A 14,467-nucleotide genomic window follows, 5' to 3' on the forward strand; every position below is an offset into this window, starting at 1 on the left:
TGAGGTCACGAAGAGTCGGAAACGACTAAACGACTGAGCAGCAGCAGCCATGGGCCATTTTTCAGATTGGCCAAAAGCTCAAGGTCTGAATTCTTAGAATAGAGCTACGTTATGAGTGATTTTCAAACAATAGCAACATAAAATTTGCTACACTTTTATACACATATGAACCAGAAATGTACTTAAATTGACTTTAATGCATCGACTATTACATATGATATTGATTATACTGTTGATTATACTTATAATAATTAAAGGGATGGTAAAAATTATATTTAATATCTCTGAATTTAGGCCTTTATAACTAAATCCCTGGATTTTTGTTTCTCTCTCCTTCTTTTATATCTTAGAAAAAGGACCGCCATTGTATTAATCTTTATAAGCTCTTCTGAGAACCACATTCTGACAAATAATTATATGTGTGTGTATTCCTAATTGGATATATATGTATAAATAGCCACTTGTCTTCTTTCCCCCACTGTCCCTAAATATACAAAGAACAATGCCAAAGTCTTCTACTCTAATTAAAGTATAAAATAGCTTATATTTATTGCTCTACCTCGGGATCCAGGTTTCTGAAGACATACATTCTTGTTTTCTCCATCATGGCAAACAAATCGGGATTATCCTTGGCCCATTTCATATCCCAAACATCTCTGCGTTCCAGTTTCAGCAGTTCACCTACTACTTGATTTCCTGAACCATCTGCTACTCGTGTATCCAAGTCAAAGAAAACCAGCACTCCTAACATGTCTATGATAGCAAGACGACTAAAAACAGAGCAAAAGGTAGAAGGACAAACACAAACAAAAACAGGAGAGTGGCTCTTTACCAACATTGTGTCACACATTAAAAATAAAATGACTTGCTTTGAGGTTTTTTCTTGGAATGTTACCAGAAGAATTTGACAGTACTACGTTTGCTTTGTAAAGCCAATGTAAAATAGAAAAGCACAGGCAGTCCCAGAGTTACAAACCTCCGACTTACAAACAACTCATAGTTACAAACAAGGGTGAAACAACAGGAAGTGAGAGAAATCAGAAGAGAAATTCACTCCTGGAAGAGTTGTCATGAGGAAAATGTGTGTCCACTAAAGCTTTATCGCTAAGCCTTGTTTCTACAACTAGCCATTTTTTTCAAATTCCAGTTATTCAATTTTTTTGAATAGGGGGCACAGGCAGCAAAACAGCACCACAGGACCTATCTTGTTTGTAACATGGAGACTGCCTGTACTTGTCCCATCTTCCATTGTCCGCACACTCATTTATAATCTCTCCTCTGGTTACTGTCCTGCTTCCCATTTTCCCTAGCTTGTCCTTAGAACAGTATATATACCTACACACAATTAAACAAACCTGGCTATATTTATTACCATTTATGCAATAGAAAGTACCCCAGAGAGCCAATGTGAGGAGAAGACGGTAACAAATACATTTATTGTTGTTTTTGATGTTATTTATTATAATGGTTTAAGTGCTGAACTAGGCCTCTGGGAAACCAAGGCTAAAATTCCCACCTGACTATGAAAACCCACTGGGTGACTTTGGGTTGATCACACACTCTCAGCAACAAAGGAAAGTAATGGCAACTTCCCTCTTGAATAATCTTCCAAGAAAACTCTGTGATAGGTTCACTTTAGGGTTGCCATAAGATAGAAATTACACAATGGCAAACAACAACAACAACAACAACAACATGTTGTTGAAGGCTTTCATGGCTGGAATCACAGGGTTGTTGTGTGTTTTCCGGGCTGTACAGCCCGGAAAACACACAACAACCCAACAATAACAACAAGTAATCTAGTTTATAAGAAGACTGAGAAGTTATTTTATCCTGCCTTACCTGGATGTACAATTAAGGGACAACTGATACGGCCGACAATTTAGAAGATACTTTCGAATTAAGCCAACATTAGGAAGCCTGTAACTCTGGATGGTGCCAGATTCTCGTCCCTAGAAAACAAGCAACTTTTTCAGTGAGGCAGTAGAAATATTATTTGCTACATAATAGAAATTGTTTAAGAGAGTTTTCTTTATAAGTTAGGCTAATAAAAGTGACTCCTGGCAGAAGAACCAGTGGATGCAAGGAAAAGACATCACATCATTAAAGATTTGAAGTATGCAATTCCAAAACTGTCTTATTTCAATGTTCTGATTTAATAAACAAGATAACATGTATCAATGGGTTATATTCAGCTGACTGTCTTTCAACTGGATCAGATAATGTATGTATGAATAAGCATTTTGCCTATTGAGGCAGTCCCATCTCTCTCCCCCCGCCCCCTTCATGATATCCTTTTCAAGTCATTCGTAGTTTTGCCCTAACCAACTATAGTTTCCAGAGTGAAACACCACAATGTTAAACCAAAGTTGAAGATGCTTTAAGGTTCTTGCTGGTTTGGAATCTATCTATTGATCTGGATGAAGTGGTAAACTGCTGTTAAACTAGATTCATCTGACATCTACATATCCTCATGGGAATCAGTTAACTGAGTGTCTACTGTATATGTCATTGACAGGGTAATATCATCTTCCCATACATCCAGTTTTATTCAAGTGACTTGCTTGAGTCCACTCTGCTTGAAAAATAAAATAAAAATATTGTAAAATATATTTCATTTTTTGGTACTTACTATAATAAGTGTCTTATCAGATGCTGTTATTGCACAAATTGGGTCCCTTGTTCCCTGAAACCATGTAAATGACATTAGTTTAATCACCAAAATCAGCCATCCCCCAAAGATAACTGCAGAGCTAAACCACCCGCAAAAAATATCTTCAGGAGTAAAGTATATATAATTATTGGCAAATCAAAATAAAGTATAATTTCAGAACTTACTTGTAGGACTTTAGCATAATCAAGGGCTCCATCGCCTGCTCCAGAAGGGTTATCATCTACATGATAAATCCTGAAATAAAATAAATAAATATTGTGCCCAAGGAGGATTGGATTTTGAAGGAAGAAGTGAAGAACTATTTGTTGTCTTAAAAAGAGATGTAGTAATCTGACTGGAAAAAATGATAAAGAAAAAGCATTTTTGATGTGCAAGGGTTATTACTTAACTCAGTATCCTTTCTGCAAAGAAGGTATATTCTTATAATGTGAAACAACTTCATTCATGGGGGAAAAGTATTCTGCCTTCTTTTCACCGCAAAGATGTTTCTCCTGGAAATCCTCACCAGAAGGGCATAGTGCCTTCCTGAAAAAACTGGGAGGTTCATCCCTTTTTTTCAGCCCCCCAATAACCTGAAACCTGATTTAGAACCTTTGGGAAAAAATCTGAAGCTAGTTTTCAGGCTGAAGATAGGCCTAAAAGTGTTGGCGGGAGGCAGGCATGTAGCCTGGGGGGGGGGGGGGCTTGAGGAGCTTCAGCCCCCCCCCCCCCCGAAATTCTCAGGGTGGTCCACGAGAAGTTCTTACATTTATTATTTAAACTGTTATTTGTATTCATATTATGATCTGATCACCATGCTCAATATATCCCATATGCATAGGGGTATTGGGATAACAATACAAAAGGTTTGGTAGGGTAGATCCCCCCTCACTCAGACTAGACTCAGTCCCCCCCCCCCCCCCGAATCAAAATCCTGACTACGGGCCTGGCGGGAGACATGTAGACCACTGCATCACTATGCAAGTTGAGTACTGGGATAATGTTAATTTTAGATGCAGGAACAGTTCTCGTAGAAGAGAAAAATTCAGGAGTTGTTGATGACTACAGGGATCTGTGCCAGGAAAGCAGAACCATAAGCATGAATTACTCACATTTCTAGGAAAGTGACTAATTAAAATTTGGGTGATAATTTATTGAGAGAGGAGAGAAATAATTAGCAATCTAAAGAAGCCAAGGGAAAACCAATACAAGCTGAGGGACACATAAAAAAGTACTCAGTATCCAGTTCCAAGTGTTCAGAAAACAAGGCAAAGTGTCTGAGTTGGCACAGATGCCCATTCCACAGAATTATTGATAAACATTGCTTCTAGGAGCTGACGAGTGTTTGCTAACTGCTAGGGCAACACCAAATGAGCTGAAGATGTTTTTGTACTGCTGCTATCCCAGAGGTAGGAATGATAACTTGTCTGTATGAGAATGGCATGGGGTAAGGATTACAGGGGAATAAAATTACAAAACCAGGGACAAACCTCTCTTTGCCTTCTTTTCTAGTCCGTGCCACCTGGTTAATTTCCATTGCTGTGAGCTTCTTGTCTACACGATATTGCCATATATAAAACGCTTCTTTGGAAGCTGCAATCACTTGGGTTTTAGTCATCGTAACAAACAATGGCACTGTTATAAAATCCAAAAAAGAAACACATTTTGAATAGACCTGTGTAATGCTTTGATATAAACTTATTTTGTACAGTGCAAGATGTTATTGGATCTCTTTATAAGAGAGAGTAGCAATTGTGCGCACAGAGACATATACCTTGTGTACTAGTTTATGACACTCAAATGTAGCATTTGTGTAGTTTGTTTGTTTTTGTATGGAGTGGACTTAATGTTTAGATTATCATCTTTTGAAGGAAGAAAAACTTTATGCATATTTCACAATTCTTAGGTCTGCAAGCAGTTGGTGTATGACTGTGTCAAAACGATGAGGGTACTTCAATGACCATTTTGTGGGCTTAGAAAACAAGCAAACAGCCAATAACCCACAACAATCAGGGAAACTTAAGTGGGCCAAGCCATCTTTTTGGATCAGATTCTGAATGGTATGAGAACACAGAGAGAATGTAAAACCACACTAGAAGCAAAGAAGAGAAAATCTCTGTATATGTATTCACGTGCTTTTGTATGGGACTAAACTGGAGATGGACATGTGAATGTGAGCAGTTCCCAAATGATGCATGTGCCTGCAAATGCCTGAATTTTTGCACACTGAGCATGAAGGTCTTTATACCACTCTATAACTTTTACTAAATAAACAAGAAAACATCAAGCAGCTTTTTACATTTAAATATTATGCCAAAGTCTCAGCACTTCCATCTATATATATAAAAATGTAATGTGCCAATTTATTATGGAGTAAACAGCAAAACCACTGATCCCGTCCACACCAAATTTGGCCACAAAAGTAATAGTCATCCAAAGTATGTCTTTCAATTAAAAAAAAACCTAGAACAAAGTCCAAATTACGGAGGATGAGGAACAGCCTTTCTCCCCCTAACTGCCAGTTAGAAAGGTAGCCCCCCCCCCCCCGCCTTTAGGCCCCGCTCCCTTCATATCCTAGCAACTCCCTCAGCCAAAATGGCATCCAGTGCAGAGGCATAGTGCACTTAGGCCTCATCCACACTGCCTATAAAATACAATTATCCGATATGAACTGGATTATATGGCAGTGTAGACTCAAGGCCTTTCCACACAGCTATATTACCCAGAGTGCCAAGGCAGATAGTCCACAGTATCTGCTTTGAACTGGATTATCTTGAGTCCATACTGCCATATAACCCACTTCAGTGTGGATTTTATAAAGTGTAGAAGGGGCCTCATATAATCCAGTTCTAAACAGATAATATAAGATTATAAATATAATATGTAATAATTACTGTGGTATAATAATACAGAACAATATAATCTCTAAAATCAGGACAGTAAATAAAGAGCAACACTCTGAAAGCAGGGAAATTGGGAATTCCAGAAAGGAAAAAATCAGGGCCAGCTAACACCTGCCAACAAAGGATTCTCCCAGGCAGGAAGCTGCCAGGCTTTGAAGCTGCAAGGCCATTTAATGTTAATCAAGGTGGCTAATTGCAGCATTCATACCTGACACACCGAGACTATTAATTGCTATTCAATCTGGCCAACCAAGGATTCTGCAAGGTAGAAAGCAGCCAGGCTTGCAAGCAGCAAGGCTATTCAGTGCTATTCAACCTGGCCAACCAAGATTTCCCCTAATTAAACCCCCCCCCCCAGGCTTTGAAGCCATGAGGCTACTCCGTCCCATTCAACCCGGCCTAGCAAGGATGCCCTAAGTATAAAGAGGCCAGGCTTTTAAGCTGCAAGACTATTCAGTGCAATTCAAGCTGGCCAAACAATGATTCCCCTACAAAGGAAGTAGCCAGGCTTCACAGCGGCTCTTTGATTGAGGGTCCTACTCCAGCTACTCCAGAAAACAGCCAGGCTTTGAGGCTGCAAGGCTATTCACTGCTATTCCACCTGGCCAACAAATTATTCCCATAAGCCACAGCAACGCATGGCTGGGCAAAGCTAGTTTTATATAAGAGTATAAAAACACCAGTCTATCTTAAAGACTACTGCAGTAGCAGCACATGGGTTATTGCAAAATATAATTCATTGATTGTTATTGCTTATATTTTAGGTAAAATAACTTTGCCTAAAAAATGTACTAAACGTAGTTGACTAGTTACTGACATACACAATATCATTTTGGCAATAAGTTTCAAATGAAGTGGATTTAGCAGTCTATACAAATCCAGTAAAGGCCAGTTTACAATCTTAAAATGTTTGGTGATATTTATAACAACATTTTGACTCCTCTGTAATGTAATTCTTACACTGTAAGCCAATGCAGTGAAAAATAATTCAAAAGGAAAAAGCATGATAAAAAAATATTCTAAGAGTCTCTGCAAAAGGAGAATTTGGAAGTAATTGTTCAAATGTAATACTTCTTATTCTTATTGTTGTTATCTGGTTTCTTCTTTTAAACGAGACTCTTTTCTATGAACTAGGGGAACTAGGAGAACGGATTCGGATATAGGTTATAGGGATATGAGGTATAGGATATAGAAGTATAGAGTATAGGGATAAAAGGGTATAGGCATAGAGGAAAAAAATGCTTAAGATGTAGGGATATAGAAATATATAGTATAGGAACATATGATATATTATATACACATATATACATACATACAAGGATATAGAGTATAGGGATATACAGATAGGTTATAAGGAGACATGATATAGGGTTATAGGGATATAGAGCATAGGGATATACAATATAGGGATATAGGTTTATAGAGCATAGAGTTATACATACTATAGAGATATATGATATAGGGATATATTCTTACCAATGTCAATATATTTTGGATCCAAAGGTGTACCAATAGAATTGCAAAGAACAAGGACATACTGTAGAAAATCAAAACACATAATTATTGAAAAGAAAATCCAACATTCTGTATTGCAGTCAAGAAACTCAACCTATATTGATTAGATAAGAATATATAATATATATTATAGATTCATAATCTGGAAAGAAAATTATATAGTAGCTCTTATCCTTAGAATATAATATCCTTAGATGACAATAGCCTCTAATCTTTTAATAAGAAGCAGTGTGTTTTTCGTCAGTAACAAAGTTGCTCACACTTGGTTCCTTATAATTTGTCCTGCAAACAACTCTAGCTAACAAATGTGCATGTTATGAAATGTGGTTCTAAATTTTAAAAAGTTTCTGGAGATCTCTGGAACTTCTGTAGGTGCATATGTGTGGGCACATGCATGTATTGGGAAAGAGGGGGAACTGGCAAGCTTCTTACAATACACACAGGAAACATTTTGTTATAATTCCTTAGGGAAACCTGACATGTACTCTCCATAAAGCCACAGAGAAAATCCATTTAAATTACAACTAAATGAAATCCTTGTCCCAAACACATGACAATAAAACCAAACATACATAAAAGGTAAAGGAAACCACACCATATAATGATCAAGACATCAGTTATATGAATATTAAAACAAATGATTTACCATTGCGCCAAGAGTTTCTGTCTCATGCTCCTCCTTTTGCAAGCATTGTATAAGAGATATGGTGAAATAATGAATCAATTCCAAAGGAAACCAAAACCAATTTAAATAAGCACACATGATATCAAGAACCAATCAAAGATAACTAAGAACTACTTAGTCAAAGAGTGCCCCATATCCTTCACAACTGACCTGCTTCAATTTGTGGCTGATATACCTTCTCCAAAAATGACACTCTTTGATGGTCTCTTTTTGTTTATTTTCCTTATAAAGGGATATCAAGTTCTTGTTCTAACCCATCCAATTACACTTTTTTAGTTATTGGTTTGGTGCCTGATTGATGTGCTGGTTACATATTATTGTAGTTGGGGGAGAAGAGCTTGAAGGATGCATAGGAATGGGTAAGTGAAATGTATTTTGAATTGCAGAATTCTGGATACGGGATGCTCAATCTGTATTAATGCATTTATCACACTTTCCCCATAATCCCTGCGTGCTCACCACTGTCCTTTCTTCACGTGACAATTGATTTCTGCCACAATCTGGCAGATAAGATTTTGTCATGCTTAATTTTAAGTTTCAGAATATTAATAAAGCATAAAATTAGATTCTAGATTTTAAGATTTAAAGTCTCAGCTGAGCGTTCAACAACAGCTTCATACCAATTCATGCTAGAAGAACAGAGTGAAGGGCCTGATTTTTTTCAACATAAAGGAATTAAGTGGGCCTTTCATCATGACTTCAGTGGTAAATCAGCAAATCCATTTTATAATTCAACGTGATCTAGATTAGATAAAGATAGCTAGTTATATACCTGCATTTGATTTTCATCTGCTTTAGTTGCTAAAATGCAGAAATCCCCACAAGTTGTTATGGAAATCAGACTCTTGACAAATTTCAAATATTTTTCATTGTTTTTTATATCCCAGAAGACCACACAGTATTCTGGACGATCAGGCCGGGTATACGCATAGACCACTGTATTGGTGCAGTAACCCCACTGTCAATAAAGTAAATAAACAAACAAACAAATCTTAATAGTATATAACTTAGCAGAAAACATACTACACAAACAGTCATAGAACCATAGAGTTGGAAGAGACCACATGGGCCATCTGGTTCAACCCCCTGCCATACAGGAAAAGCACAATCAAAGTACCCCTGTCAGATGGCCATCCAGCTTGTGCAAAAGCCTCCAAGGAAGAAGCTTCCACCACATACAGAGGCAGAGAGTTCCACCGTTGGACAGCTCTTACAGTCAGGAAATTCTTCTTACGTTACTGTAATTTGAACCCATCTGTTGCCCTAGTTTCCAAGGCAGCAGAAAAAAAGCCTGCTCCCTTTTCTTTATGATATTTCACGTATTTATACATGATGATCATATCTCCTTCTCTTCTGCAGGCTAAGCAAACTCAGCTCTTTAAGATGCTCTTCATAGGGCATGGTCTCCAGACCATTGGTCATTTTAGTCAGCCTCCTTTGGACATCGTCCAGCTTGTCAATATCTCTTTAAACTGTGGTGCCCAGAATTGGACACAGTATTCCAGGTGAGGTCTAACCACAGCAGAATAGAGAGGTACCATGACTTTCCTTGATCTAGATACTATACTGCTTTTGATGCAACCCAAAATCCTATTGGCTTTTTAGCTGTTGCATCACACTGTTGGCTCATGTTCAACTTGTTGTCCACTAAGACTCCAAGATCTGTTTGACATGGACAGTTGTCAAGCCAGGCATCAATCCTGTAAGAATTTATTTTTAAACAAACCTGTTTTTACATCAGTACATATGTTACTACTGAAAGTTGCAGTCATAAAATATCTCTTTAAAATCTTTTTAATGTTTTACATTGATCCAGATCCATGTAAATCTAACTGGAACCTCAGCAATCAGGTAGTGCTTTTCAGCCCCCATCACGCTCCTACAACTTTCACATTCCGCTCTGCCTCATATGAAAGCCATTTCTAGATATAGACATGCATTGACCAGGAAATATTCTTTTGACTTCTCATTTCAAACTCAAGACGTGATACCCTTTTGGTATCAGCACTTCAGATGAATATTTTCATAAAGCTGGAAATTAGACTTTAGAGACATTCACTAATAGTATCTACTCACCTTATAGTCTGGTCTAATATTTGCAAAATAAATACATTGGTCAACAACTAGTCCTATTTTCAGGCCTCCTCCTTCCCAAGAGAGAGCTGCCATTTGTTTGCCTGGAACCTTTAGTGTACGCAAATGCTGCAATGACATCATACAGTAATTGATAACAGAATATTAGCAGTACTTTTAGAACAGGAATAACTGAGTATCATATATTGAATATAAAATCTAGATGTCATCTGAACAAAGAAAATGAACCAAGAAAGATTTATATCCTTCTGACAGTATAAATAAGAGGATTTAGAAAAAGCCTTTATAATTCTATTTTGCATTCCACTATTCACAAAATTATATTTTGGGGTGATTTCTCCCATATGCGGGTAGTCAATTATTTATAGTTACTATAAAAGTTGTCCTTGCAGTTGAAATTGATGTAGCACTTCAGATATATTATATAGTATTATATTATGTTTGAACATTGCTACATTTTTTCCTGCCATATTTGAAACCAGAATGAACACAAAGGAAACACTACAACTCGAATTACAAAATATATGCTTATAGAAGAAAACTGCTTGAGAAACACTGACATTGCCTTCAGTGGAAAATCTTTATTCAGCTCAACTATAGTATAGGAAAACAAAAGAAATTACCTCACCAAATGGAGAGTAAAACTGCACAACGTTTATATCTTTCTCTTGTGTGGCTATTTTTTGAAGTCCTGCAATAGCCAGTACATTTCCGCAGTGGTTCCACTGGACACTCACGACATTCAATGCAGCATCAATCAAGACAGGATCTAGTTGTTGTTAAATATATACGTATGTTAAGTGACATGGAGAACACACATGTATGCTTAATTGAAAAATGGCTCCATATGTCAGCTTTCAACAAGGACTTCAGGCATAACTTATAATATTTCTTTAGAGGTATTCCAAGGTTGTGCTTACTTTGATCATTCTCATGTCTCATTATTTGGCATCTTCCATTGTCAAAACAAATAGCAAGGCAAGGACAATCTTGTTCAACATAGCCCTCTGTACCAGGATACCACTGTATTCCAGCAATGCTGAATGCTCCAGTTACATTCACCAAACAGTTCATTTTCATTTTCATCTAAAATAGTAATTTAATATATGCAAGTAAAATGAGCATAACAAATCCATCACACAAGTGACTCAAAAAAGTACTTCCTGATCTTGTTCATGTTGAATTTGTATGGCAAACTCATTCTATTAAATGAGATTAATAATAATAATAATAATAATAATAATAATAATAATAATAATAATAATAATTTTATATGTATTACCTACCTCTCCTTTTGGCTCGATGCAGGGCACAAAACAGTGATATATATATAAAAATTCAAATATTAAAACATATTAAAATGCAAGCATAAAAGCATATATTAAAACACACATATTAAATTATCTGAGACAAAAATTAAAACACAATATTTACTCCCAAGTAATGTAATAAATTTAAATGCAGACAAGGCAGCACTTGCTTAAATTTTCTGATAATAACTAAAATTAATTTTTAAAAATCAAGTACAAAATATTTTTCTGCTTACTAAGGATTTGAGTATGAAATGTTTTTCTGGAACAAAAGTACTACATGAACGAATAAAAAGTATGCCTACACGCATTGACTGCAATCCACAAATCAATGATGGCACAGTATGGGTATGAGATACAATTTAACATATTAAAATTTATATCAGTTAAATAGTCTTCACCGTTTACTGTAATCAGTTGATTCTGTATTTGTGCTCTATTCAAACACATGACTTGTTAATGTCTTCACTTCACTTCCAATGTTGACTGCTGAACAGTTTTGTCATTACAGAATGAAACATGTCAACAACTTTAGCCTGCGGCAGAATTGATTATGTTGATATATTGCAAACATGTGGGCAGTGAAGTTACATGAGGTTATGCAGAAAAGCACCCTACATTGCTCCCTGAACTCACCATAAATGTCCCATGCTTGTCATAAATGTGTATTTCTCCATTTGCCATTCCAAATAGTAATGTTCTGCCATCTGGAGACCATGCAACATGATGGAGCTGCACTTTCAAATCTTTTCCCCAAATCCGATTCCCTTTCAACAGAAAATATGTTTACCAGAGCCCACATTTAAGTAGAAAAAAAGCTTTACATCACTTGGAATTATATAGGAAGGCTCCTGAAATAGTAGATAAAATTCAAAATGGTGTTTCTACAGGAATGTTAGTTCTATATATAGAGCAAAAGAAAAAAAAATCTTCAAACCACTGTAAGTATGAAGACTCTGGCTATGTACCGTATAAGCCAAGTTTTTCAGCCATTATTTATGAGCTGAAAAAGCCTCCCCCGGCTTATAATCGGGTCAAGGTCGGCAACGGAGCCTGCAGGCTATTGCTTGCAATATGTGATCTATTTCTCTCTTCTCCTCCCTTATCAGTGTGTTTACTTTTGCAAAGCCTCACTCGTTCTTAATCAAGGGAATGTTTTGAAAAGAGAGACACCCTTGCAAGTCAGGAAGAAGAAAAATATATATTCATTAATCTTATGAAAGCATTTCCCCCTGAAATATTTGTTAAACTCTCCTACAGATATATAGGCATTAACCCCATTGCAAAAAAATCTCTATGTACCTTTATATGTGTATCTATCTATATACATTAATTTTATATATGAATTTCCCCTCATATGTTTGCAGGTCTTTGCAAATCCTTTATACATATAGATCCATGTACTTGTGTATCTGTAGCCATACAGATTTTTGTATATGAATTTACCCTCATATGTTTGCAAGTCTCTGCAAATATCTATATAAAGAGAGATGTCTGGATAGATATGAATATATTCTTACCTACCTATATATAGAGCTTGGAAATATTACAGGGGGGAAATGAACATACAAATATATATAGACATGTCTAGATATATATGAATATATATATTTATATATATGTATATACAGTATATGTATATAGAGCTTGCAAATATTGTAGGGGAAATGCACACGCACACACACACACACACACACACACACACACACACAGAGAGGGATTTGCAAACGTTTCAGGGGGAAATGCATATGTGAAATTAGTATCTATAATTATAGATTTATATCTAGCTCTGCATTGTTTATATAAGCATTGAATGTTTGCCTGTTACTATGTTGGAAGCTGGCCTGAGTCCCCATGGGGAGATAGGGTGCCTCGATTAATGAAATTTTATTGGTATCTATTTTTATTTTGAAATTTAACTGTAACTGCTGCATTTCCCACCCTCAGTTTATACTCGAGTCAATAAGTTATCCCAGTTTTTTGTGATAAAATTAGATGTCTCAGCTTATATTCAGGTTGGCTTATACTCGAGTATATACGGTAATTCTTTCAACAATCTACATGCTCATTTATTGACAAAAATACTTGCACATCATTATTAACATCATACAGGTCATTAAAACTACTCTGGTTATAAGTAGTTATATAAATAGTTCAGTTATGAAGAAAATTTACATCTATGGCATGTCCTAATATCAAGTGATATTCACTTTTTATTTTGAAATGTCATTTATTACTTTTAAAGAGTTGATTTTATAAAAATAATACCATTTTAATACTTCAAAAATGTAAAATAGAGAACAGCAGATCAAACCCTCAATCTTTCTGTGGTTGGAGAATTCTCACTGAATTAATGTTTGCCAGGGGAAGCTTTGATCTTAACAAAAACAACAAAAAACTTTTACAAAGCAGCAAAGTCAGATTTTAAGTCATTTGCAATATTTGTAAATCTTCATTTAACGTGAACAAAAATCCGTGACAAGAGTTTGGTTAAAGCAAATACATACAAGGGCTATCTCAAAAACTGTCCTTGGTCCATCCACCTTTGTCTGTTGAGCAGAAAGGAGATCTTCACAAATTCATCATATACACCTGAAAGTGCTTAGAATCCACCGTGCAATTTGAAACCTACATAACAAGGCCCTATCTACACAGTTTCAAAATGCATTACATGGTCAGTGTAGACACATATTAAGCAGTTCAACTAACTGCATTAAATGAGTCTACCCCAAGCATGGGCAAATTTCAGCCCTCCAGGTGTTTTGGACTGCAACTCTCACAATTCCTAACAGCCTACCAGCTGTTAGGGGTCAAAATTTGACCATGCCTGGTTTACCCTGACCATATAATAGTCAAACTGTATTATACATTGCTGTATAATACAGTTTGACCATTATATGGTCAGGGTAAACCAGGCATGGGCAAATTTAGACCTCTAACAGCTGGTATTTTGGAAGCATGAAGATTCCCCTTCAAACATTCTCAACTAATGAAAGTTGAGTCAGGAAGGTGCAGAGGTCCTGTTCTGTCTCCACAAGTTCTCTGAATACATTAGGCAACATGCAGAAGTCAGGGCCCTTCCACACAGCCATATAACTCAGAATATCATGGCAGAAAATCCCACAATATCTACTTTGAACTGGCCAATTCTCTCACACCAAAAGCGACTTGCAGTTTCTCAAGTTGTTCCTGACACGAAAAAACAAACAGCCATATATTCTAATTCAAAGCAGATAATGTGTGATTTCATACAGCTGTGTGGAAGGGGCCTTAGATTTCAAGGGTCTGTAGAAAAATGGGTATCTAA

At 36.4% G+C, this 14,467-nt stretch overlaps 1 protein-coding gene across 3 annotated transcripts in view; it reads right to left on the minus strand.

Moving 5' to 3' along the window:
• wdr35 (WD repeat domain 35) overlaps nucleotides 1–14,467 on the minus strand; it is a 41,325-nt gene that overhangs the window by 16,527 nt on the left and 10,331 nt on the right. For 2 of the 3 annotated variants that reach the window (XM_062983994.1, XM_062983998.1), the window contains 12 exons: nucleotides 11,797–11,927; nucleotides 10,771–10,936; nucleotides 10,474–10,619; nucleotides 9,833–9,958; nucleotides 8,529–8,714; nucleotides 7,718–7,750; nucleotides 7,033–7,093; nucleotides 4,144–4,288; nucleotides 2,839–2,908; nucleotides 2,633–2,686; nucleotides 1,843–1,952; nucleotides 560–770 (listed from right to left, as the gene is read on the minus strand). In XM_062983994.1, the coding sequence (XP_062840064.1) occupies nucleotides 560–770; nucleotides 1,843–1,952; nucleotides 2,633–2,686; nucleotides 2,839–2,908; nucleotides 4,144–4,288; nucleotides 7,033–7,093; nucleotides 7,718–7,750; nucleotides 8,529–8,714; nucleotides 9,833–9,958; nucleotides 10,474–10,619; nucleotides 10,771–10,936; nucleotides 11,797–11,927 (1,439 nt within the window). The remainder of the gene's footprint in view (nucleotides 1–559; nucleotides 771–1,842; nucleotides 1,953–2,632; nucleotides 2,687–2,838; nucleotides 2,909–4,143; nucleotides 4,289–7,032; nucleotides 7,094–7,717; nucleotides 7,751–8,528; nucleotides 8,715–9,832; nucleotides 9,959–10,473; nucleotides 10,620–10,770; nucleotides 10,937–11,796; nucleotides 11,928–14,467) is intronic. The other variant, XM_062983995.1, reaches the window with a different exon arrangement.

The sequence above is a fragment of the Anolis carolinensis genome, chromosome 1, assembly GCF_035594765.1.
Source record: "Anolis carolinensis isolate JA03-04 chromosome 1, rAnoCar3.1.pri, whole genome shotgun sequence".
Lineage (NCBI taxonomy): Eukaryota > Metazoa > Chordata > Lepidosauria > Squamata > Dactyloidae > Anolis > Anolis carolinensis.